This window comes from Nanorana parkeri, unplaced genomic scaffold, assembly GCF_000935625.1.
Source record: "Nanorana parkeri isolate BGI_ZX_2015 unplaced genomic scaffold, ASM93562v1 scaffold825, whole genome shotgun sequence".
In the NCBI taxonomy this organism is placed as follows: domain Eukaryota; kingdom Metazoa; phylum Chordata; class Amphibia; order Anura; family Dicroglossidae; genus Nanorana; species Nanorana parkeri.
Genome location: NW_017307093.1, coordinates 165,072 through 192,444, shown reverse-complemented (window position 1 = coordinate 192,444; position 27,373 = coordinate 165,072). Strand labels below are relative to the sequence as shown.

The window sequence follows — 27,373 nt, the reverse complement described above, 5'->3', positions numbered from 1 at the left end:
GACAACATTTGTTCCGTTATAGCTAAAATATTTCAAAATTTGACTTATTTCAGAGCACCTGCTGTTATTTTCTGCATTTTTGTGCAGCCAAGCCCTTGTGCTTTTATGCAGCTTAGGCTAGCCATTTGGATTTTTTCTCCATCTCAATTTAGTTGTAATTCTTGCATGTGGACCAATTCAGGTAAGACTTCTTTGAACTTTAGATGGGTGTACCAGGGTCGCAGTGGTTTCTGAAAGCAGTGATAGACATTTTCTATATTTTTTTAAGAGAAGCTCAATGTATATCCTATTTGCTGCACTCAGCTGACCACTGAATTGCTGATCATAAACTTTGCTGGCTTGTTTGTGCTTTTGCAGAAAAGCTTGGGCATTACATCTGGAAACACTTGTCCGTGAAAGTCAGAGCGGCCTTGCTGAGGATGACCATGTTGCATCTTGTTGCTTTGGTCACTTTGATACAGTGAGTAATGTGAATATTAAAATACCACATCTACTACAACCTACAAACTTTTTTAGTATGGTTGTCTTTTACCCATTTTTATTCCCACTACACAGATATTACTATTTAATTTAATCAGTTTGTGTCAACCCAAACATTATGTAATTTATCATTAGAACTGAGGACCACAAAGACATTACGATTGGTTTGGTTCTTAACCATTTGTCTTTAGACAAATATTTTAGTAAATGATTTGAAGTGCCTAAGTCATTTGCAGAGTTCCACACACATGCATACACACATTATATCTCTCTATCTCTGTAAAATATTACAAATGTTTAGGCATTCTCATGTTATTTCCTTTGCTTGTATTGGTATGACACAAAAAGTGGAGGGAAAAAAAAAGCCAAATCTAAGGAAGGAAGCAGAGACAACAAGTATACCAAAAATCAAGCACTTAATATATCCCAAACAGTTCAAATCCAATTTTTTTACGCCACTTAGCTTCCAGGCACTTTGTTCTCCAAGCCCTGTTGTGAGACACCTTACACACAAAACTCAAAAAATGGACTGGACAAAATTATTGGCACCTTCTCCAAATTGCAAGAAATACTTGCATTCCAAGTTTGTGATACTCCTGTTTTTGTATTAAACGCACCTGTATCAATTAACAGGTGCTGACAATATAGAAATCACATTGCAAACAGTTAAAATGGTGAAAAATTGACTCGACCTTTCTGATGTGTGTCTCTGTGTGCCATACGGAGCATGGAGAAGAGAAAGAGCAGCAAAGAATTGTCCGAGAATTTGAGAACAAAAATTGTGGAAAAGCATGGACAATCTCCAGGTTACAAGTCCATCTGCAGAGATCTTAATGTTCCTGTGTCCACTGCGCAACATTGTCAAGAAGTTTACAGCCCATGGCACTGTAGCTGATCTCCCTGGACGAAAGAGAACAATTGATCAAAGATTGCAATGAAGGATTGTTCAAATGGTGGGTAAAGACCCTCCATCAACTTCCAAATTCAAGCTGACCTTCAGGCACTATACGTCGCCATCTGAAAAGAGACGCTATGGTAGGAGACCCAGGAGGACCCCACTGCTGACACAGAAACATAAGAAAGCCAGATTGGAGTTTGCCAAAACTTACCTGAGGAAGCCAAAATCCTTTTGGGAGAATGTGCGGTGGACAGAGGAAACAAAATGACAGCTTTTAGGTAAAGCCCATCATTCTACTGTTTTCAGAAAAAGAAATGAGGCCTTTAAAGAAAACAATACAGTCCCTACAGTCAAACAAGGTGGAGGTTCATAGATGTTTTGGGGGTTGCTTTGCTGCTTCAGACACTGGATGTCTTGACTGTGTGGATGGCATTATGAAATCTGAAGACTATCAAAGAATTCTGGGATGCAATGTAGGGCCCAGTGCCAGAAAGTTGGGTCTCCACAGAGTTCATGGGTCTTACAGCAGGACAATGACCCAAAGCACACGACAAAAAAGCACCCAGAAGCGGTTTCAGACAAAGCGCTGGAGAGTTCTGGACTGCCCAGCAATGAGTCCAGATCTGAATCCCATAGAGCACCTGTGGAGAGATCTCAAAACAGCAGTTTGGAAAGGAACCCTTCCAATCTGAGAGACCTGGAGCAGATGGCGAAAGAAGAGGGGTCCAAAATTCCTGTAGAAAGGTGTAAGAAACTCATTGATGGTTACAGGAAGCGACTGATTTCAGTTATTTTTTTGCCAAGGGCTGTGCTACCGAATGTTAATTGAGGGTGCCAATAATTTTGTCCAGTCCATTTTTGGAGTTTTGCGTGGAATGCGTCAGATTTGGCTTTTTTTCCCTCCACTTTTTGGTGTCGAACCAATACGAACAAAAGAAATAAAAATGAGAACGCCTAAACATTTGTAATTGCAACAATTTTCTATGCAAAGTGGTGCATTATCTGACCGAAATGCAGGGGTGCCAATATTTTTGCCCATGACTGTATTTATATGTATATATTTTAGATACAGACTCACAAAACGCAACAATGTATTATTTGTACTTTCTCAAACACAAAAAAGCGATGAAGGCATGTTTTCATTTTTAGCCTTAACGCTACATGTCTATCACTGGCTCTTTCAAGACATAAATGACTTTGGGGGAACACATTCAACATATTGTGTAGAGAATCGCTTTCTTCAGTCCATTTCTTTTATTACGGATAATTTTTAAAGGAGAAAAACATAGTTTATGAAATGATATTGATGTGTGAAAACGAAACATGTTCTACTTTGGAAAAACACCTCAGAAATGATTGCTTAAGGTGATGAAAATCAATAAACATTTAGAATCTCAACAGGAGGGTATTAGATGCACTATGTGCAAAAAAAGAAAGTGTGAAAAGATTTATCTGACAATGTAACAATGAAGATTACAAATCTAACTTGACAAATAATGAAAAAAACAGTTTTACTCTCAAAAACGTCCATGTAACAGTGCATATTAAATATATTATAGCAGGCAAAAGGCATAAACATCTGTATGAACAAGTTCTCTCTATTGCTAGTAATGCCAGTTGTCACTAACAGTTCTTTACTCCAGTGGCAATCCTCATCAAAGCCAAAGTTACAAAGATTACTTGTTCCACACTTAAAACAAAATACAACATGCATCTAAAGATGCAAACCCATTTGGTAGAAACCTTATTTTAATCTCAGGATCCAGTCCAACATACAGCTGAACTGTACCACAACGGTAGCAAACGAACATGTTGTCCCAAAAACCATACACTGAAAGTCGAAGCTTTTACAAGGTTGAAAACCTCTGCTCCAAACAAAATATTCTGTTCTCATTCTTCCCTTCTCTCATCTCAGGGAGATCGAAGTGTTTCTGAGGCATGTGTAAAGAACCTCTCTTCCCAGCTAAACAAAGAAGCAGAGTGCTTTGTTGCCAACTAAGTGCACCACTTAGCAGAATGGTGTACGCTTGAAACTGAAGAACACCTACCAGCTTGTGGGGTTTTTCACTTTTATGCAGACAGTGGAAATCTGAACTAAGCCTCACAAACATACTAACTAGGCATACGTTTTTAATAAGCACTTTTCATGAATTTTGGTGCATTCTCTGTATGCATTTCCCAGGGCGAAGGGTGTCTCCTGCATTTTCTATGGAGTGGTATGCAAAGTAAATATGGAGAGTGCTTTCTAAGATGTGCTTATGAAAATGCTAGATCTCTGGCTGTGATTTTTCTCCAATGTTTTTGTGCTTATCAGAATTACAGACCTAAAAAAACCATGCAAATCATGAGTTCTGACTTCACTTCTGCATGCTGTTCGAATTCGAAAAAGTACTTTAGACACTTTATAAACCAGTATGGCAGCCAATAATTTAGCATATTTAGAAACAGATGCTATTAAGCAGACTCCATATGATCATCAGTACACATCCCTCTGAAAAAACATATATACGGAGTATAATTTGTATAATAAAACCGTATAGAAAATACAATTAAAGTTTTATAGTTGTTGGACTGTCAATGGCATGCCCTCATACACTCCCATTTTGTAAATGTGCAGTGTGTGAGGTCAGGTAGGTGGCAGATGGCAACTGTCAAATTTTTGGTGACCTCCGATTCCCCTCTTCCAAGCCCTTAAAACTCCAGAAGAAATGTAAATACACATACTTTTATAAGTATGTGAATTCTGCATAACCCAACTGGCCACTAGATCTCTGCATTAAAGCACTTGTATACTGCAGAGGTGTGAAATGGTCCTTACAGTGTAAATCCTGCCAAAACGTTTCCACTGGATATATCTGGAAAGGTTTAGAACCTTAACAAGTTTTTACCACTGGGTTTGAGTTTGTCCCTGCCGAGAAGACTTTCCCTCCTGATGATCATTGCAACTGAGAAGTGAGGGAGAACACTCTTCCACTGTGGACAAAATCTAAAAGAGGCTCTTCACTTCACAACTCAGGCTTTGGGTAGAGCTCCATTTTAATTGGACAGAGGTGTGTGAATTTGAACGGAGACGTGAATTCTAAAATTAGAGCACTAAAGAAAACTTTACATACTTTTACAGCAACAGAATATAGACACAGATATGGTATAGATCAGCTTTAAAAACTTTCCCCTAGTGTTTCCCCAAGAGTATACTTCAAAAGGAATGGACTGAACATACCATATCCAGGCTTGGAGATACTTCAATAAATTAACAGATCATAAACAGCAATATACCATGAAGCACCGCGACACACGCCGTCTGTACAGTTTAATCTCAATTAGGCTGTATGGGTGGAATGCATCAAGACGCTTTATGTTACACCATGGTTTGTGATCCCTCAGTTTATTAGAGTATTTCCAAGCCTGGATAGAGTGTACAATCCATTAATTCTGGAATGTCAAGTGGCAAAAAGGCAAGTTGGAGACCTAGCACCAGCACTGCAGTGAAGTTCAGCCAATCTGCCTTGTGGCAGAAAAGTTATTTTCATATCCCTAAGTGGAACTTGACAAAAAGTCCTCAGAAGACAACTTCAAATAATAAGCACACTTCAGAGAGGCCAAAAACTTTGTTCTTTGCTGTGAATCTCCAATTCCAATATCTACAAATAAATGGATAATCCCATCATCCAGCTGAGCTCCCCGAGTTATGTTTGTGGATCAGTTAAAAATAGGTTGCTATTACATTTATTATAAAGGTTATACGTCACCCACATTTTTTTGGAGTAAGACTAGATTTAGTTGTCTGAACAAAGCAATTGAAATTAACTTTGAAAGCACAAAGACCTAAAATATTTTGTATGTCAATGGCTTACTTTGCGCTACAGGGCATTGTAATGTGTTACATTGCATCTTATTGTACTGCACAAAAATGTAACCTGTCCTTTTTTTTCCAGAGCATACAAACTTACTGGTGTAAACTGAAACCATAGGACATGAGACTATTTGTCTTGTCCTTGCATTGGGCAAAGCTGCTGGTGTGAAGGAGCCTTTATACCACCAATAATAACATGAGTTCAATGGATTGTGATAGTGTTCTCATTTTAATCATCTGCAATATTTTTAGAATGCAGCCATTCAGAGCACAGAGGCCAAGCCTCAAACTACACTGTAGTATGGATAATAAAACTTCAGCATGACCGACAGCAGGACTATAGGCTACAGAGTGGTCAGTGTTAATATTCCAAAAATAAGAGCAGTTTCACATGAACATGAACCTTTATAGCACATTTTTAGAAAGCAAAAATCAGAGATGTTTTACACTTAAAGTTTAATATTTATATGACACAAATAATATAACATTTACATAGTCTTTAAAGGCAACATGTGACATGACTAAGAGTTTTTGTGGTTCACTGCATGCTCCTTCTAGATTATATGTGATGTTGGGCAGGATTGAGCTCTCTATTCCCTGATTCTGTATTGTGCAATTATCATTCTCTCTGATCCAAAGCAAGGTTGTTAGTGGGGATGGGACAGAATTACATAGCCAGCATTTTTTTTTTAACAAAGGCGAGTAACTGGTGCTCTTAGAACATCAGATTACTGGCAGCAATAGCTTTAACAACGGTTAAAAAAAACCCCCGCTTTAAACTTACCCTGTTTTTGCCCCGCGCTCCCGCCCGAGAATCTGAAACTGCTCGGGTGGCCGCAAAGCAACTTGGGGCGGCCTCATGCGCAGTTCGGATTTTCAGCCGGGAGACGAGCAGAGACGCAAGGTAAGTCTATAGACGTGTGCACCCGCATGCAGACACCGTGGGATCAGAAGTGCCAGCAAGCAGAGAGGAGTCAGCGCTGGATCGGAGAGCCGCCGCACCGCTGGAGGGACAGATGAAAACATCAGGAAAGAAGAGGAAGATCGGATTAAGAAACCTCATTTAAGGTAAGTGCTAATATTAACATTGGGGGGAGGGAAACATTTTTCTGACTTTAATGTCACTTTAACTACGTGTTTCAATCTTCTTTTAATTTGACTGGAGTGTACCTTTAAATAAAGATGTGCAATCGTCAGTTGTTCCATAAAGTTTTAACCTTTTCCTCCACAGAGGCCTCAAAAACTGTGGACTGTGTATATAGCATTTAGCTTCTTTGAAGCCATATTCTCTCAGTACAGAGATTGCTCTTTTCGTAAAATGTTGCATGTTTCTGACTACAAAGGACATCTACAAAGAGAATATACTCCTGTTAACATTGAATATCTTAACGGCATGATCTGCTCCACAGCTTGCAAGCTGCAACCATTCAGCTTTGCCCAGATCATCATGTCCAGCACGGCCCGGCTTGCTCCTCCAACAGACTTGCTTGACTGTCAGAGTGTGACAGAGGCTAAAAAGAGATATAACAGAATAAGACAAGGATCTGTGTGACAACAGTAAAATGTCAGACTCAGCTGGGCTGCAAGGTTCAAATACCATCTTACATCTAATTAGTGTACTTTATCTCACTACTGCCAACCGAGAGAAATCGACTTGTCGCAACCTGCAGGTATTAAATATGCTGAAATTGCCAGGGTTATTAACAACATTAATGACATTTTATCCCTTCTCTTGTCAATAATTTAAACTGCAAACTCATGATTAATTTTAAATTTCAACAGTGTTAGGTCATACATCTCAATTACAGACTAATGATTTTTTTGTTGCTGCCACTTTTAAACTGAATTGCCCTTGCATGAGTGAAACTCCAAATTTAGGGAAAAATACAATTTACCTGTTTTTTTTTTAATTTTAGGTATGTTAAACAAAAGAAATTTGTCCTATGACCCTTGGATTCATTGCTTTAGCATGACAAATTTCCAAGCTCAGATATTGGACTAAAAATGTATTCTCACACTAAATGTAAAATGATGAATACCTGATATAGCGATCAATCACTACCCTGAAAAATAATTCAGGCATTGATTAATTTGTTTTGTAATATTCATTTCTTAAAAACAACTGATAGAAGTTTTGAAGTTGTAGAAACCTACATTGTTATGCAATAGCGAGAGTCACTAGCCGATGTGGCTAAAAGTGACACTAAACTCGGGTGTTAAATCTTAAAAATGCATTCAAGCACCCTAACTTTTAATTAAAATGTAGCTTATTTGTGTATCACTCAGCTGTAGATCGTTGAATCATTTCCTTCCTCCTGAAGGGTGTCTACTTTTGTTCCACATGGTCCCTGTGTGTGTTGTTAAGTAGACACCGCTCCAAACCTGCTCACATGATGGACTACAATCTTATTACAAATTATTAAACTAAATGTGAGATTATAGTCCATCCCAGGAGTAAACTTGGAGAAGTGGCTACTTTACAACTCACAGAAGGACCATGGGGAAAACAAAAAGAAAGCTTCCTTCCAGAAGAAAGGACATTATCCAGGATAGTAATATGGTCATTGGGACAGAAGGACCAGGCAATCTGGAAGAGTCCATGGAGCATCTGCAAGGAGTCTAATCAGATTAGAGTACTGGATCTGCCTGGGCCAGTGCCCTCCATCTCGCTCCTGTGCAGTAGACGAGGAAGCAGTTTTAGGGGAGGAAAGGCATAGATCTCACATAGCCACCAGAACATCTGCTGCTTCCAACAGAGGATATCTACACCTGGAGACAAACCTGTATAGTTTGTTTTGTTTAGAAGCCAGAAGTACACATCTCTGCCACCTGCGACACAGGTCCTGAAACACCTCCGCTGTAGGGACCATTCCTCCGGGTTGAGGTGCTGCCGGATGAGGAAGCCTGTCTGCCAAATGTCCATGTCTAAGATGTACATGGCGAACAAGACTGGAACGTGTAGTTTTGCTCAGGACAGAATCCTTTCTACCTCTCTTGTCTCACACAGCAAAGGGCAAGCCTTGAAGGAGGCTACCATCAGTCCCAGAACTCTCATGTGAAGATTTGAGCAACTCCTGGACTTAAAAGTCTGAGTCTAGTAGTGGAGAGCTAGAATTTTCTTCTGGGAAACAAAGACTCCGGATTGAGCTGTGTCTACAATAAAGCTCAAATACTCCAGGCAATGATTTGGTTCTGGTGCTGACTTCTGAAGGTTCAGGACTGGCTAAACCTATGTAAGCCACATTGTCCATCATAACTTGCTCTGACTGTTCCCTCAAAAAAAAAAAAAGAAGAGGTTGCCCACTATTGGAATGCCCTGGGTGCATAGCAAGGCCAGCACCTTGGTGAATACTCAAGGTGTGGACAATAGGCTGAATGGCTGGGTAACAAACTGGAAATCCAAAAGAAAAGTGGAAGAACTGCTGATGTGCTGGAAAAATTGGTCATGCAAGAGTGCATCCTTGATGTCAACAGAGGCCAGAAAGTCCCCCTAATGGAGGGAGGCTATGACAGACTTGGTGGACTCCATGTGGATTTCTAAGTCTCTCAATAAAATATTTAGGGCCTAGGAGAGCCAAGATAGGATACAGTACCCCCCTTTTGGCTTGGGAATTGTGAACAGGGTTTTTTGTGAACTGTTTCACTGTAGATCCTAGAGTAACAACCCCATGCTCCAGAAGACTGGCAAGGGCTGCAGGAGTTCTACCAACCTGTGTGGTGACACAGGCCAACTGGATAACATGAAACAAAGAGAAGGCTGAGAGTGGAATTCTAGTGTTTTAAAAGGGCCTCCAATCACTTTTCAACCCTGTTCTTGAAAACTGGTGCATCCTCCACAGGGATAGTTAAAGCTTTGTTAGGCCAGGATACTGCCATCTTCAAAGCAGAGGCAGCCCATTTTTTACCAAAATCCTCTTTAAGCAGCCAAAAGGTCAGATAGTCCTTTAGAACAGTGGTTCTCAACCTGTGTAACCTCAGGACCCACATTTGTCCTCGGTCATTAAGTCGTGACCCAAGTCGCACTGCAATGGAAAATATGGCAGTGTGGGCTGCTGTGCTGTGATGGAGCTCCATCCATATGTGCATTGCCTGTGCAGCTCACATGTGCGCCTGTAGAGGTGCTGGGAGCCAGAATGTGATGTCACTCCAATCCAGGAACCTCTACAGGGCATGCGAGGGAGCTTTAAGTAATGAACGTATGGAGGGAGCTCCATCGCGGCCATACCCCAGCCCAACCCACCTCAAGTCAACACTTGGCGCTGGGCAGCATATTTTGAATGGTTGCTTGGTGTAAGAATGGACAGTGCTGCGCTACAGGGGGGCTAGGGGGAGGCTGAGGAGCCTCCCACCTAGAAAAGTGGAAGGCATGCGGCGACACACTGAACATGGGGTCGCGAACCACTTTTGGGTCACGACCCACCATTTGAGAACCAAGGCTTTAGAAGGAATGAACACCTTATCAGAGTTCTTCCAGTATCCGTAAAGGAACATGGGAAAGGGTGCACGAGAAAGGTCTTGGCAGTTTTGGGAACCCTGGAAGAGCCTAGGCAAGGAACAGCACTACTAGAAGAAGCACGTTGATCCTCAAGTTTCAAAGTGGTGCAGCTCCTCAATAAGGGCAAATACAGTCTCTAGGTCTGGGAGTAATGGTCGCAGCTTTCGACTGCTCAGGTATAGAATTGCCCTTTAAGAAATTTGATAGAATCTTTGCAGCTGAAGACTTAGAGGGGCAGATCAGATAGGGATTCTGCAAGGGAAGGCATGAAAGCGTGTTAATGGACTATGCAGTCAGAGGCAGCAAATAAAGTTGCAATTAAGACCATAAAATCCTGCATTACTGCAGGATGGAACCGAGTAGAGGGTCACACCTTAGAGTCTCATAGGATAACGTAGACTCAAGCAGAAGACAAAATTTTAGGCTGTGAGCGTCAAGCCCTTTAGGGGGATACACTAGAGGCAGCACCAGGACCATAAGCGAGTCATGAGTTGGAGGTACCCAGGGTAGCAGGATTGGCCGCCTTGTGTCTGGACTGCACGGCAGGAACAACGGAGCTCAGGACACAAGGCCAAACTTTGAATACTCACGAATCAGATGCTGATAAACAGGAATGGTTCAGTTGGCTAGAGATGGCATGGTCACATTAGGCAGGCAGTAGAGACCAACCAAAGATAAATGCACATGTTCCTTGCAGTCAGCAGCAGCGGAAAGGTGCTTCCTTAATGCTTAATGGTGGAAAAGAGCACAAATGACAATCCCTCAATGTTAACCCTTTCCATTATAAACTGAGGAAAAATGGGAATTGCAGATGGTGCCAGCTGCCCTATTAACAAGTTAGCTCCAGGTACTTGTCCCATACAGCCTACTCCTAAACTCAGTCTTCAAAGACAGAGTCACATTTGGGGCTGTGCCATGGCTCTGGACGCAGAAAGGGCTCTGCGTGCGTCTAACTAGCACAGTACAGAGCCCAGGTCCCAAAAGGTCATATTCTAGGCTAGCCTTGCCACTTTTCAGCTCAGCAGGGTCCGGGTACAGCCCCCAAAGCTTCTGCTAAGGAGCTGCCGATCTGGATAGCTGCATATAAAGTCCAGCTCAGCAACATGTTTATGTCTTGACTAAAGAGAAAATGGCAAACAAACAAGGTTAGACTTTTCTCAGCAGAGCAGAGAAAAGGCTGTAGATCCTCCTAGAACACTAGCAAAAAAACAGACATGCTGGGAGTAGAAGGGGTTATACCAGGCTGGCTACTGTATGTTTACCAGTATCTAAATCTTCTGTCAGGGGGCGTGGTTTCGCTATGGCCGCGAGCGGACGTCTGTTGTAAGGCTCCGGCACCAGCTCCTAGACCAGCGACTCTAGAACCTCTCCTAACGCCTCCATTGTGATCCATATGGGTCGCAGAACACAGCGGGGTTCTCGCTCGCAAGAACCGAAGGTTCCCTCGACCAGAAAACGAGTCATTGAGACCTTTTTTCCCAAAGCAGGGCGCACTGCTCAGACGCCGCGTGGATCAAAGATGGCGCCGGGCAAGGAGAAACGGGCTCCCTCACTGCCCCCTTCCTCGCCTGAATCCCTGCAGTCGGCCCAAACTAGTGGCGGACGGGAGTCTGCTGATCACAGTGACATTGAGGGAGAGGATGCGGACGTACCTACCTCGTTCCGTAAGTACTTTGAGCTCCTGCCCACTAAGAAGGACATTGCAGGCCTGTTCCACAAGCTGGAGTCTGCCCACAAACAGGATATGGCGGAGCTGCGGTAAGGCCTCCAATCTTTCCACCAGCGCCTGGACTCGCTTGAGAATACCATGCCCACCATCTCCTCGGCCATCAAGGAGCTGCAACAAGCCGCTCAGCACCACGATACAACCCTGCACACTATGTGGTCAATGATTGATGACCAAGAAGACCGCAGCAGAAGTAATAACATCCGTCTCAGGGGTATACCTGAGGCCACTGGTACCCGGGACCTCCGAGCCACGGTTGTTGGCATTTTCAATACTCTCCTTGACCGCCCTGTCACAGAGCATATAGAAATAGACAGGGTGCATCGTGTACCTGGGTTCCGTAACCCCAACGCCACTCGTGATGTACTCTGCAGGGTGCACTATTATGTTTTCAAGGAAGAAATAATGAGCAAATCGCAGGCTGCTGGCCCTCTGGATTTTGATGATGCACGGATCTCCCTGTTTCCAGATTTATCGAGGCGCACCCTTGCCAAACGGAGGGCTCTCCGTCCGCTCACTACAAAGCTACAAGATGCTGGGCTACCGTATCGTTGGGGTTTCCCGTTCTCCCTCTCTGTGTGAAAGGACGGCAAGGTCCATTTCTTCAGGACACCGTCAGATCTGCAGGCCTTTGTCGCAGCCTTGGGCATACAAGAAGTCGCCATAGAGGCTTGGCCAGATCCCCCCTTGCCAAATCTCACTCGCATACCGAGCCAGGACCAGTGGCACATGGTTACCCCCAAGCCCCCGCAGAGATCGGGGGTTCTCATCCAGACCCACTCCGCGTTGACGCCTCGACGGTTCCAGTTGGAGGCTCGGTTTTCGTTAGGAAGGTTTATATTGACCCTGTTCTCATGCTGACAGCCTGATGCCATGTTTAGGCTGATGTTTCAGATGACAGTGAATATTGATCGTATTGGGTCTGTGGCACGCTACGTCCCAGGGACGCTAACGCTATTGTGTTGGGGTACAATACTGTAGGTCATGTCTTACTACCACCGGCTATATGGGATACTGTACATTTGTTATCTTACAGTTCCGTAACTATCTCAGGGTTCTATGTAGTGTTGCCCGCCCTAGCACATACTAGTGCGTCACTATCCTCTCCATTCTGAACGTGGAAGGCTACGCTGTTTTGGAGTGTTATTCATCACATGGTCATTTATACTTTAGTTCTGTTTCAGTTAAAGGTTCCTTCATATTGTTATGCTATTATTGCATTTCATTTGCTGGTCTAGGGGGCTCCCCGACCATGTCGCATTCCTCGCCCCCGTTAGACTGTGCTCCTACAGCCCCAAATTGGAGCTGGAGGACCGCATATTGGGCTTTGTTCCCTCACTTGAGCGATAACCTCTCGCTGGGGTTCTGTCCCTCAGTATGTTTTGGTTCTTACTATTCTCTTGCTTACTCTTCTCTACCTTCTTTTCTTTTCCTCTCTCTCTCTCTCTTCTTCTCTCATGTCTCCTAAGGGTGTGTCCATTGATTATCTCGCTCATCTCCTTACTTAGGTACTTATGGCGTCGGTGAACGTATGCTCCCTGAATGTTAAGGGATTCAACAACCCTAAGAAGCGATCACAGGTATTGTACGACATGCACAAACGTAAGATCCAAATTTTGTTCCTACAGGAGACTCATTTCCAATCCTCGGTTGCCCCGAAACTACCCACCAGACATTTTGCCCTGTGGCACACCAGTAATAACCCAGTAAAGAAATCTAAGGGCGTAGCTGTGGGGTTCCATTCCTCTCTGCCAGTCACGGTCTCTAAAGTTGTGTCGGACCCTGAGGGAAGATATCTCTTCTTACAATGTTTAATCTATCAGAAGCCCTTTACTTTGGCTAATATTTATATGCCTAACACGGGTCAAAAGAAGGCCTTCGTGTCTGTCATGGCCAAACTAGAGAACTTCATGGTGGGGCATACTATCGTTGGGGGGGATTTTAATTTTGTTATCGACCCTGCACTAGACTCCTCCTCGGGGAAAACACATATCTCACTACCTTCCTTAAATATGGTACGTAAGCGACTACGGGCTTTGCAATTAGTTGACATTTGGCGCACGCTTCACCCCACGGTAAAAGACTATACGTTTTATTCTGCCCCGTACAGTAGAATTGACTACTTCTTCACATCCCACTCTTTGCTTAGTTGGCGACCGAGCGCGTCTATTGGCCCTCAAATCTGGTCGGACCACTTTCCTGTCTTCCTTACTTTTTCGGTGCCGGGCACGTCTAAAAGCTCCCCCTCCTGGAGGCTAAATGAGTCGCTCATGAAGGACCCCCTTATCTTAGACACCCTCAGATCTGCGATCCGAGACTTTCGGGCACACCACTCGACAGACGAAACCCTACCCCCTGTACAGTGGGAGGCACTTAAGTGCGTTCTGCATGGTATCCTGATCCAGCATGGGGCTAGATTAAAGAGGGAGCGGGCACTGCGCATTTCCCAGCTTTTGACGACATTAGCAGATCTTGAAGTGAAACACAAGGCGACCCCCTCTCCGACTCTCTACAAAGATCTTGTCGTATGTCGTACAGAACTTCATTTCGGTCTTGGACCTAGCTTATCTACGTCACCGGGACATGACTTTAAGATATTTTCATGAGTTTGGTGACAAAAGTGGCAAGATGTTAGCCCGCTCCATACGAGCAAAAAGACTCCGAACTTATGTGCCCCTTATCACTTGCCCACAACAGGGGAGGGTTCACTCTTCCGAAGATATTGCCCGCGCATTCTATAACTACTACTCCTCCTTATATAATCTGGGCCCTGCCGCATCCCGGGATGCGACAGGTTGCCTTACAGAAAACATATTGGCCTACTTTCGGAAGACTAACCTCCCTTGTCTTTCCCCCTCCGCGACCAAACTGCTTGCAACTCCCTTCACCCAGACCGAAATTTCAGACACCATCAAATCCTTACCCTCTGGGAAAAGCCCGGGTCCAGATGGCTATACCAGCATCTTTTTCAAAGTTCTTCATGACCCTTTGCTTCCCCTTCTAGAGAATACATATAACTCCATTTCGGATTCTTGCCCCTTCCCCAAACAATCTCAGGAAGCGCACATAACCGTCCTGCCCAGGGAGGGGAAAGATCCCTCCGTTTGTACTAGTTATAGACCCATCTCCCTAATTAATTTGGATATGAAAATATACGCAAAAATTATCGCCAACAGACTAAAAACCCACATCCCCTCCCTGATCCATTTAGACCAGGTGGGCTTTCTCCCATCCAGGGAAGCCCGAGACAACACCTCCAAATCCCTCAATGTTTCCTTGCCCCAACACCTACAAATGTCCTTGAACCAGTCCTTCCCCTTCCTGTGGTCCACTCATAGCCTAAAATATTTGGGGGTCAGGCTCTCCCCTCACATGGGGCGGCTGTATGAGTTGAATTATGTACCCTTACTCACTTCTATACAGCACAAACTTAAGGAGTGGTCCCAATGAAGTCACTCTTGGTTTGGTCGGTTGGCGCTATTTAAAATGGACATGTTGCACAGGCTCCTTTATGTGTTCCAGACGGTCCCGATTGCAGTGCCGAGTAAATTTTTCCGTATATTACGCTCCTCACTGCTACGATTTATCTGGTCTAATTCGGCGGCTCGTCTACGGTACACGGTCCTGGTTCGTCGGAAGCAACACGGGGGAGTGGGCTTACCCCATATTGAAATGTATTATAAAGCTGCCCTGCTCACTAGACTAATCGACTCAATATCCCGTTCGCAACACAAGCTATGGGTACAGCTGGAAGCGTTGATTTTGCCCATCTCTCCCTCCTCCCTACCGTGGATTGACCCGGCATTCCGTCCAGCATTAGGATCCCTCCCCTGCTGTTTGCCCCCACTACTCAGAGTCTGGGATTTACTACTCAAACGGGACTCCTTTTCCTCTCGACCGGGGCCTCTGACGCCGATTATGGGCAACCCAGACTTCCCCCCGGCTAAACAGAGGGAGACGTTTCTGGGATGGCGGGGACCAGACTTCACTCCCATCTGTTCGGCCCTCACGGCGGGGGGCTTGCGCACTCTTTCTTCGATGCTGGAAACGTCCACTCCGTTACCGGGGCACTGGTTGGAATATTTTCAACTCAGGGACTTTTATGCCAATCTGTCCAGACGCGCTGATTTACACAGGGAATTGTACCCGATCGAGAGACTATGTGTAGATATTGAACCTCCTAGACGAGCCCTATCGACTATATATGACCTTCTGCTACAACTCTCATTCTCAGACGTGCCCAGCTATTTCTCTGACTGGGCAAGGGACCTGTCATGCACCTTTTCCCCTTCGGACATTGACAGATCGCTTACTTTCACGCACAAAACTTCGATAGCCAGTAGAATCCAGGAGCGCAATTTTAAAATCCTATCCAGATGGTACTATTGCCCGACCCGACTTCGAGTCTTCTACCCACAGGCTTCCGACCTGTGCTGGAGATGCTCTTTGCATCCTGGCTCCATGTTGCATATATGGTGGAGTTGTGCTGGAGTTTCCAAGCTCTGGTCCTCCATCTTCTCCACTTATGAGACACTGACGGGCATAGAGGTGGAGGGTACACCACAGCTGGCCCTTCTCTCCATGTTCCAGGGCTCCTACAAGTCAATCAAAAAGGGCTTGCTTCGATTTTTTGTACTGGCGGCTAGGGCGGTGATACCGAGGCATTGGAAATCCTCTCTGAGTCCCACCATGAAGGAATGGATTGATGAGATGCAGTCTCTCTGTAGGACTGAGGAACTTACGGCCAATCTCTATGATCGCTACTCCCAATTTTATGAGGTGTATGGATACACTTCTGTACCACAGCTGCATTTCGTGAGCTACTTACTACTTGATTACACTAGCTCTCTCCTAAGGAGATGGCTAGGATACCCGGATGGGTCAGTGAGAGAATGGGCATACCCCCTGATGTATCATGATTAACCACTTGAAGACCGCGGTGTTTCACCCCCTTCCTGGCCAGGCCATTTTTCAGTGTTCAGCGCTGTGGTACTTTGGCTGACGTTTATTCCGTCATGCAACTGACCGGCAGCGGCGATGAGGAGACGGCGGGACAAAGGTACGGGGGGGTGGGGAGGCCGCACACCCGCAGCTCCTGCAAGCGATCGGGCGTCTCTAGAGACGCCTGATCGCTTGTATGTAAACAGCCATCGCTGGCTGTTTACATGCTCACAGTTTCCCCTCTCGTGTGCGCGCTGAGTGCCACACACGAGAGGGGGGAGGGGCAGGACGTCTTAAGACGCCCTCCCGCTCCTAGCAGACGTCCGTCCGGCCGTTCACAAACGGCCATGGACGGAAGGTGGTTAATATGTACTTGATATATATGCTTGGCTACCCTCTCTTCCTCGCTTTCTCTTTCCTTCTCTTTTCCTCTCCTGCCTTTTTCTTCTTTCCTATTTACTTTTTTTCAGTCTCGGCACTTCATGGTACAGATTATAATGTGCGTAATGTGCTTGGTACCGTGCTATGCCAAAGTACGCATCATCACCTTTATGCCCTCTCAGAGGAGGTTAACTCCATGTACGGAGTATTTGCAGAAGCTCTAGGAACCACTAGGTGCGTGCCTATTTGATCATACAGCGACATTTGATATTTCTCCACTGTGCCTGCCTGCTGTACTTCGCTGCTGACCAGACGTGCAGATTTTGTATTTCCTGTTTTATGTATGTAACTGTTGTCTTTATGACTTTCTCCAATAAAAACATTATCTTTAAATCTTCTGTCAGATAGCAGTATAACTCAACAGTTTATGAATTCCTGTGTCTCTCAATTAACGAGAAGACAAAGAAGACAAATGTATATTGACTACACATTCAAAATGTTTTGTTAAGCAAAGCAAAATACTTCTATACAGTAGCTGTATTATAAAGATGAGTATTTGCCAAAAATGTATCATTTCAATATTATTGGAAAAGAAATACATACTAACCTTTGATCCATCTCATAACTTTTGATCCAGTTATTTTCTGAAACACTGCTTTGCCATTTGTACAGAAGAATCTTCCCACATTCTAATCCAACAGCAATTATATAACTATAAAAAAAATTATAACTGTTTGATTTAACACACCTAAAAATTTTACGAATATTTTATTAACATAAAAAAATCAAACCTACATGAACTAAAAATACAGCTTTGAAGAATAAATGTGAATAGTATGTACTTTTTTTTATATAAAATAGTATTTCCCAGCTCTGGTTTTAAAACATATAAGCTATCAGGCTTTCCTCTGTCTTGCAAGAGAATCGGTTGGCAGATTCCCACCTGGAAAGCCTGGGAGGTCATCGTGGACCTCAGCCACCAATGGCCAGAGGTCCAGACAGACTCGATGTTGAGATCAGGGCTCTGTGGGGCCCCAAACATACAGCCAATGTCACCTGCTGCAATTTGTGGCCAAAAAGCCAGTTGAGCCACTAAGCCTTGTTTCAACATTGAAACAAGGCTACGTGACTCAACTATGCAGGAAAAAATAGGAACTGGGGTGCAGAAAAATGGCAGCAGGTGCTCTGGACTAATGAGTCAAAATTTGAAATATTTGGCTGTAGCAGGAGGCAGTTTGTTTGCCGAAAGGCTAGACATCGGTACAACAATGAACTGTCTGCAGGCAACAGTGAAGCATGGTGGAGGTTCCCTGCAAGTGTAGGGCTGCATTTCTGCCAATGGAGTTGGAGATTTGGACAGGATCAATGGTGTCCTAAATGCTGAGAAATACAAGCAGATACTTATCCATCATGCCATACCAACAGGGAGGCGTGTAATCTGCCCCAAATACATTCTGCATCAGGACAACGACCCCGAAAATACAGCCAATGTCATTAGCAACTATCTTCAGCGTAAAGTGATGATCTGGCAACCACAGAGCCCTGATCTCAACATCCTCGAGTCTGTCTGGGATTGTATGAAGAGACAGAAGGATTTGAGGCCGCCTGACTCCACAAAAGATCTGTGGTTAGGGCTCCAAGATGTTTGGAACAACCTACCTGCCGAGTTCCTTCAAAAACTGTGTGCAAGTATACATAGAAGAATGGATGTTGTTACGAAGGCAAAGGGTGGTCATACCAAATATTGTTTTGGATTTTTCTTCTGTTCATTTACTTTCTATTTTGTTAACCACTTGACGACTGGGGTGTTTACACCCCCTTCCTGGCCAGGCCATTTTTCAGTATTCAGCGCCGCAGTACTTTGACTGACATTTATTCCATCATGCAACGCTGTACCAAAATTAATTTTACACCATTTTTTGCCGCTTGCTTAGCTTACACACGTTGCTCTATTCGTATGCAACTACATCTGTCCCTTTAGAATCGCTAACTCTCAGACATCCGTCTGGCTTGGCGGTCTGTCTATGTAAGCCAGACAGGACTGTCCAAAGATCCTGTGTGTCCGGTTTTAAGCTGCTCTTGCAGTAGATAAGAGGCAAAGACTGACCAGAGAACACACTCTTTTGTAAGAAACACCCATCTGACTCAAATCAGCATCAATCCTGTTCAAGGACCATTTCTCTGCTAAAACAGGCATAATCTGCATCTTTACCCAGCAATATACACAAATATACATACACACCAGTGTGAAACATGAGAACTATAACCTGAGATTGTAGACTCAGTTTAGATGCTCAGTGTACTATGAACATGATACAATGTTCCTTTCCTCACCACAACAAAAAATGTCTGCCCCCTATATTTAAAAGAAGAGGTTTTATCAAGTAGGATCACATATTATATAAGCTTGCTCAAGGGCTATAGTAGAACCACTACATTAGTTTGCAAGAAAGCAGCACAAGAAATGTGTGTCTCAACGAACGTCCTATAGATTTAAATCCAGCACACAGAGATTTGTCTAATCTCTCTCCTTATCAGAGGAAGGCTTAGAAAACCTTTCTACCATACCCCTTTCTATCATTTATATGCTGAAAATGACTGGCAATTATTATCATAACCGACATATTCTCCTTAAATCCATCTGCTAAATAAACATGGGCCTAAAAATTAAGATATACTTTAGCTAAGATGTCATAAGAAATAAGCACAATCCATACACACTCTTACCTTCCAAGAGAGGCGAGCACTTTGTTGACACCAACAGCTGTGACAGGGTCTCCCACATCTAGAAGAGTAGAGCAAGGCTTGACAGAAGCACAGCTGTTGTCATCCTGAATGTCAAACACCTGACAGTCACCCCACACAATCACCTGAAAGACAGTTTTGGAGATTTTTCAACTGAAACGATAAGGACATTTTTAATCTCTTGCTACTGAAAGATTTAACTACTTGCCAACATTGATTATAGTATGCTGCAAATGAAGTCACCATCAACAAGTAGTTAAATCTCTCTGTATTGAGAAATTACATTTTTAACTGTGAAAAAAAAAATCCAGGTAACAGGCGAAACCAATCAGTGACATTATACGGATATGCCGAAAATACTGCAACATTCTGAAGTCAGAAAGTCTACCCAGTGTCCCTTAAAGCTTATCCAAAAGGTCAAACTTTTACATTTTGGATACAAGCGTGAGCCGAATCTCTGTCAGGTATGTGTCCCGACTTGGGATATTCATCATCTCAATTGCTCCTGGTGACCACTGCCAGCATGGTTAAAAGTGCTGGGAGATCCAGTAATAAAAGAGAAATGTTCCAGTTGGGACACTTGTTCTAAGAGGGAATTTTCCTCAGCGTTTCTCTCACTTACTGTTGCCTCTAAGACAGAAAATAGAAATCTTCACAATGGGACACAGATGGCAAAAAATTAACTTGACATGGGTTTAAACCATTCTGTAATCTATCCAAAATTATGAAAAAAAAGCTTTTTGTAATTTCCGGTATAGAAGCATCCATACTGAATAGTTGAAGGTCAGTAATATAAGCCAGCCAGGCACTGCTGCAGTGTGCCAACATGAAACAAACAGCGCATGACAGAGTGAGCAGAGGAATGACCTCATTATTGTGATGCTTCTCTTCCACTGTTCAATTAACAGACTGGGTTGCATTTTGACAAGTGTTATTGATTAATACAGTGCCTCTTTTGCAGTGGAAACTCATGATCTAGCTATGCTGTCTGGCAGGGGAGTCTAGGCCACAAACTGGCTGCAGAGAATTAAAATCCTTTGGCGGGTAAACAGGTGCCACTTATATAATTTAACTGTGCATTTAGCTGCTTGCCTGGAGTCTAGCATTAAAGGAGAACTATGAGATGAGTGATTTCCACTCACCTCATAGTTCTAGCCGACCTGTGACAATGAGACTGTCACAGGTCGGCTCAGTAGATCGGGAGGTGAGCGAACACATACCGGGTTCGCTCACCTCTCGATCCTGTCACGGCTCTCTGCTGTGACAGGGGGAGGGGCTGGATTCCCCTCTCCCCGCTCCGATCTGCCAGCGCTGACTGGCGGAACGGACGGGCGAAGGGGCGAGTACAGCTGGCTCTGCCTCTAGATAGGCAGAGCCAGCTGTCACTCACGCAGCTGGGCGGATCTCGACGTCGATGTCGGGATCCGCTCCGGCGCCTCAGTATACCGCGAGCTGTAACTCGCGGTATAGTGAGCTTAGGGTAACGGGAGGACGCTAGTTTGTGTCCTCCCATTACCCTAAGGAGAACTATGGGGAAAAACACTGACCCCATAGTTCTCCTTTAAAGGGTAAAGAATAATGAACGCAACATCTACATTATGAGATTACAATTTTCAGGCAAGTTGGACACTCAGTCAATATACAGTATACTGTATATTGCCATTCAAGTTAAAGGATAAATCTAGCAAACTATAAAACTAGCATTTTTATCTAGAGAAATATGATAAAGTTGACCTACTTGAATCATTGGAGCCATGCTGTCTTTTTTTGAACAATTTTCATTTACATTCAGTAATAGCAGAACCATACCTTTTTGTCTCTGCTTCCTGTAACAAAACACTTGCTGTCGGGAGTCCAGTCACATGACCAAATTATTCGGCTATGTACAGATGTGTCTTTGTTGGTGCTGGCGTGTAATATGAAATGAGATTCAGCTTTAGAGAAAAAAAGCGAAACAAAATGTCAGAATTATATTACTTTTCAAAAACAGTTTTAAAACAATAGAGACACGTAGTTTTCATTTGTCAACAGGGTGTGCAGTTAGGCAGTTGACAGGGCAGTAAGTTATCAGACTTTAGCTTGAGATTTTGGAATCAGAAGTCACCTGAGTTCAGAAAATTAAGCTGAAGAATCTGAAACTCTCTTCTGAAGACTCAAAAAAAGTAAATAATGCTAAAACAGACAAATATATTTAAACCAGCAAAATTATATTAATGTAACACACTGAATATTCATATTCTTGCACAAGCCCAAGTATGACCACATATCTTCAAATTTCTGATGTCTTCAATTGGGGATAACAAACCCAGAACAATTGTAAAACCTAAGTCGATTATTGCACAGTTTTTTGCACAATACCGTTTGCAACTGTGAAGACGCTTCATTTTTTCCCCCACACATTTTATTTTTAAGAAAAGTTTTTAGAAACACACTCAAAAATAGAGCAGTAGGAAACAAGAAATTGTCTTAGATAATGCAATACAAACTTTTTCAGTACAGTATATCAAATGGCTCAAATAAACTGTAAGATCCTATAATCATGGTAATATGTAGTTCTTCACTTAATCACAAATAGTAGACAAACATCGTAGTGATCAGTACTGAGGGGGAGGTTTGGTGGAGCTCTCCTCACCGCTGGGCACCGCCTGCATGAGTGTGTCCCCTTCAATCCACACTGGGAGCAGCAGGGATCGGAGGTGACACAGAGCCGATGAAACACCGGCTCCCAGCATGGAGGCGAGAATGATTCTTGTTATCGATTAATTGGTTTCAGCCCTAGAGGGTGGCATGCGATACAGCGGTGGATTGAGCAATGCATGAGATGTATATTTATATTAATTTAAAAAGGTTCTAGTGAGTACCTCTGCTTGTGGATGTTAGCGATGACAGAAGGATTGGCTGCACCTGTGCTGTAACATGCACCAGCCACGCAGGCACACTGGAAGCATCCCCACAACAACAAAATAAACAGTAACATGTGCCATTGCAGCAAAATCTCCACCTGCACCGCTCAATGAGATCTCTTAGCAACTGTAGACACTCTTGGTAAAGAAGGGCAGGTGCCGTAACTGTATTCTATTTCCTCAACATGCATAGGTCCTGAAAAGCTTGAATATGCCCAATAATCTGGCCACTCTAAGCACATTTTTCTTACTGCTTTATTAAGAAGTAACAAGTTTTGTGAAGCCACATGTCTTGGCAGATGGAAGCTTTGTGCTATTCTCTGAAAAACAGCATTAACATTCTTAATAAATGGGAGATCAGTTGTGCGAGGTCTTGTTCTGAAAATGCACTCCAACACCAACTGCTTTGAAATGTACAGAACTGTTGTTGCAACTGCCCTTAGTAACAGAGAATGCAGCCCAGGCAGACAATTTTGGGAAAGAATACTCAAAAAATATATATTTTTTAAATTAATTATAAACAGAACATACTTTTCAGATTATCAAAAAATCATTATTTCAGTTGGAAAACTCGTTTTAAAGTTACAAGTCCCAGTGAATTGGTTGCCCTTGCAATGATGGATATCTTGAATGAAAGGTCTTCTGATAAGTAACCAGCCCTGACCGCCAATGCAAAGGCAGTGGCATACAATCAATCACCAAAGAGAAACCAGACGCTCCTCCCTGTTGTTCCTAGATTGTTAGCAGCACTGATGGAAGTTACAGGCTGCTCCTCCATGTTTAAAGTTGGCACACACCACATCAATAGGAGCTGAAAAGGTCTCTCTTAGGCTGGGCACACACCTTACAACCATCGCAAGACTTTTGTCTTGCGATGGTTGTAAGGTACTTAAAAAAACGTACGATCTGCCTATGTTGCATAGGCAGATCGTACTTGCGATGATCGCAAGCCACGCCCCCTGAGGGGCGGGCTTCCGATGGCCGGAATGCCGAACGGGCAGTGTGCGCTTGCGCACACCGGCCCGTACGGCTGTTATCGTACGGACATGCCACAAACCCGCCGAACATCGTACGATGGCGGGTTTTCGAACATGTCCGTAAGTTTAAAAGTTGTGCGACCTTACAGTAGTAGAGGTCGCACGGCTTCCACACACCTTACGATCATCGTACGATCGCGGGATTTCCCGCGATTATCGTACGATTATCGGAAGGTGTGTGGGGACCCTTAGCCTGAGAGTTATACTAGCCACCTGTGACTGCTATGGGGCAATCCCATCCTGCAAGGATTTGATAGACTGCTTCAATAACCAAAGGCTCAGAGACTGCTAAGGCTGTAGGCAGGTCAGATAGGGGAAGGCTCTGTGATCAAAATCAGCAATTAAAGTTGCAAGTTGGCCCATTAAAATTCCTGCATAACTGCGAGAAGGGGGCCACAGCTGAAAGAGCCAAGGAGGAGAGTAAGGTGACAATGTTTCAGGCGGTGAATGTAAAACCCTTGGGAGGAAACCCTGCAGGCCTCCCCTAAACTGTTAGTTGATTATGAGCTGGAGGCACTCAGAGAAGCAAGACTGCTTCTCCTTGGGATCTGACATGTTGTCCTGCAAATAGGGACAACTTAGCTGTAGGTACAAAGGTACTAACGAACTAACTGCTGGAAGCAGCAGTTAGGCAGCAGCACGCACAGGTGGAAGGTGGAAATAGCAGCAGTGGTGGAAAGGTGACTGGTGGGAAAAGAGAGAGGAGTGTGCACATGTGTGACATTCTACCTAGTGGTACAGCACTTCCTCAGAGTTTCAACCATTTCTTTGGAGGGGGTAATAATGGCAGTCAACAGATGTTCAGCCCACATGGCCTAATCATTAAAGAATCTTCAGAGGCAAGACCACAAAGGTTAACAAAATACACAGAGGTCTGGTAGAAGCAGCGCCCAGTGTCCAAAGGTCCAGCGGGGTTCGGGATATATGGATCTGGATAGCTGCATATAGAGGCAAGCTCAAGCAGCATGTAGATAAAATCAAGAATTAAGAAAAAAAGGCTAGAAAAAGGCCAGTTATATATAGTTCTTTCTTGTCTGAGGGACACAGTGTTCTGGGAGAACTGGGTTATAATGCCAACAAGCTTGTACATACTTCTGCCATCTAATAGATTTGCCTTTCAATGAAGGACTAGCAACAGTGGTCAGAAACCATTTTTGACACTTTGTTAAAGGGGAAAAAAAAAAAAAAGGCCCACATGTTCTGTCATAACACACAACCCACCCAACAGAAGATCATCAGCTTTTGTGAATTTTTCAAAACATACGATTTAGAAAACTGCATTTGTTAAATGAATGTTTTCAGACATCTAAAAAACACAGCAAATTTAATAGTAAATATGTGTAGATCTGAAATCTAAACCTTTTACCCTATTTTTCTGGTCAGACATTCAATTAACAGAGAGCATACAAGCACACATCTGCTAATCACCTGACTGTGTTGGAATTCCCTCCTGTTGCCTCCACAGGGACCAGCTTCTATCTCTGGAAACTGCTAATAGGAATTTGTCATCGGGAGAAAATGCCATCTGAGTAACAGTCAGGTTGTGAAAAGACAAGCTCTGCATCCGTTTCCAGCTTGTGGTACTCCACAAAACAATTGCTGCATGCTCTCTTTTGGAAGCCTAAAACAGGGGAGAAAAAAAATGGAAAATTGGGTCAACCTATATCCAACCGGACACAAAGATACAGAAAGGTTCTTTACCAAACAGATGCATTAAACAACATAATGAAAGATGCCGTACTTCCAATATAAATATTAGTCACCATACTGAGCTGGTGTACCAGCAGAACAAAGGGATGGGTTAACAATATCCAAATATCCTATTTTAATGCTGACACTATTACCTTACAAGCAGACGCAACAATTGTTCTTGCATTGTTGCAAGCCAAAGAGAAGATTTCATATCCATGCCCATACCTACACATAAAGATATAAATGTGATGTAAATAAAAACAAAAAATTATGGGACATTAAGTTATTTATCAAAAATAAACAGCTCTAAAAGCACAAAACCTATGATATTTATGCCTATCAACACCTAATATCTTGCAGACTGCATATAAGGCACAAGGGACATTGAATAAATGGAATTTAAAATCTATGACTTGGTTACAGGGTTGGGACAAACACTGCTAATCATCTGCGCTCAAACAACATTTGGCGTTATTTTGTCTGCATTGGGTAGAGGCAGCAGTGAATATTTGCATTAAAAGCAACACTTCTCTAAGAGCTAAAACTACTTGGTAATTCAAAAGAAGCTGAAGCAGGCCAAACATGTCAACTGCACCTCCAAAAAAATCTGAATGATCTCAGAAGCTTCTTAAACCGATGTGAAAAGCAGAACACATTTGTACAATGAAGCTTGTTTACACATAGGATCAATTGCTGATCACTGACTGCTCATGAAAGCTGTCAGCGCTACGTCAAGGACATACAATCAAAAGTAGTATTAAACAATGGTCTTTGGCTTCTCAAATGATTAGAAATAGCATTGTACAAGCTTGGGTTGTGATCCATACAGGGAAAGGGGGAGAGAGACCAGAACAATGGCAAACTGACACTTGGTAACAAAGCACTAAAATAGCAAAAAAAAGGATGATGCAATTCATCAACTTCTACTTTAACAAACCCCAGAAGGCATTGTTTCATAATACGAGGCAACAAGCAACAATGCTTTAGCAGCCAATCACATCAGAATTTAAAGTATTTATGTTACCGCTAACACCCTTTCAATAACTATTATATGTTTTTAAGTAAAGCCCTATATCAGGGGTGCCCGATTTTTCGTCTGGAGATCTACTTTTCAAATGACGAGCTCAATGAGATCTACCAACGAAAAACACCTGCGTTCAGGGGCGTGGCAGTGCATTGAAGTCAATGACACCGCAGGCAGGCCCCTCGCCCACAGTGCGATTGCCTGCACCTGGAATCCAGGCACATTAGTGCCTGTGTTCCAGTCCAGTGCGATCCGCAAAAATGCTGCGAGCACTATTTTTGCAGATCCCACTGGACCAGAATGCAGGCACTAATGTACCTGCGTTCCGGGTGCGGGCAATCGCACTGTGGGCACCTGCGGTGCCATTGACTTCAATACAACCCCACACCCCCTCCCGCCCCTGAACACAGGGAGTCGGCCGGCTTACATTCCAGTGCGTCCTAGAGGCCCTGGCGTCTTATCCTCCCGTGGTGCTCGCAGCCGCACAAGCACCATGGGAGCATAGCCGTAGCCGGATCCTTTTGCGCCGAGGCAAGAAAAAAAACATCCCCCACAGGTGTGTGATGTCACCCAGCGCCCCGACTCCAGGATTTTTTTTCTGCTAAGGCCAATCGGTGAGGGGAGAGAGAGGCGCCGGCTGTCAGATCCAGACCGAGCGTCTCTCTCTCTCCTCACCGCTCGTTATTAGTTCTGTGACAGCGGCTCCGTCCTTCGCCCTACCCCGCTGTCGGTTCCTTCACTTCTTCTCAGATCCCCGCTGCATACAGATGGGGAGAGCAGCGGGGATCCAGAGAAGCCCCACAGATGTTGTCATACACCAAATTAGTCTGTGTTTTCACTCATTTTTATTAAAGAAACTTAGATTAGAGAAAACAATTAGAAGACAATCACAATTTATTAGATCAATGTACGCCAAATAAACAACTGATTTAAGTATCATATAATAGCAAATAAAACAGTCCCCATTCATAATAAAGAACCCCCAATGACATTATTAATTAAATCTGCGATTGTAGAAATTAATAAGTTTAGGAGGGAAGAAGGTAGTAAATGCAACTATACTAGAAAAAACTACTTTAAGTTCACAGATCACGTAAGAGAGAGAAAACTTACAATTTTTGAACTTCAGGCCACAGCGTGTTCTGCAACAAATGATCTTCTGTTGGAGGCTCTGCACATTAAAAAAAAACTTAACCAG

The 27,373-nt window shown here is 43.6% G+C and overlaps 1 protein-coding gene across 2 annotated transcripts in view; it reads right to left on the bottom strand.

Moving 5' to 3' along the window:
* Positions 1-6,392: 6,392 nt before the first annotated feature.
* The window catches only part of ELP2 (elongator acetyltransferase complex subunit 2), a 111,477-nt gene continuing 90,496 nt past the window's right edge, over positions 6,393-27,373 (bottom strand). The window contains exons 17-24 of one of the 2 annotated variants that reach the window (XM_018565261.1): positions 27,289-27,346; positions 25,304-25,376; positions 24,888-25,080; positions 21,329-21,453; positions 19,502-19,644; positions 17,382-17,486; positions 15,870-15,872; positions 6,393-6,742 (exon numbers count right to left, since the gene is read on the bottom strand). In XM_018565261.1, the coding sequence (XP_018420763.1) occupies positions 6,580-6,742; positions 15,870-15,872; positions 17,382-17,486; positions 19,502-19,644; positions 21,329-21,453; positions 24,888-25,080; positions 25,304-25,376; positions 27,289-27,346 (863 nt within the window). In that variant the 3' untranslated portion in view covers positions 6,393-6,579. The remainder of the gene's footprint in view (positions 6,743-15,869; positions 15,873-17,381; positions 17,487-19,501; positions 19,645-21,328; positions 21,454-24,887; positions 25,081-25,303; positions 25,377-27,288; positions 27,347-27,373) is intronic. The other variant, XM_018565260.1, reaches the window with a different exon arrangement.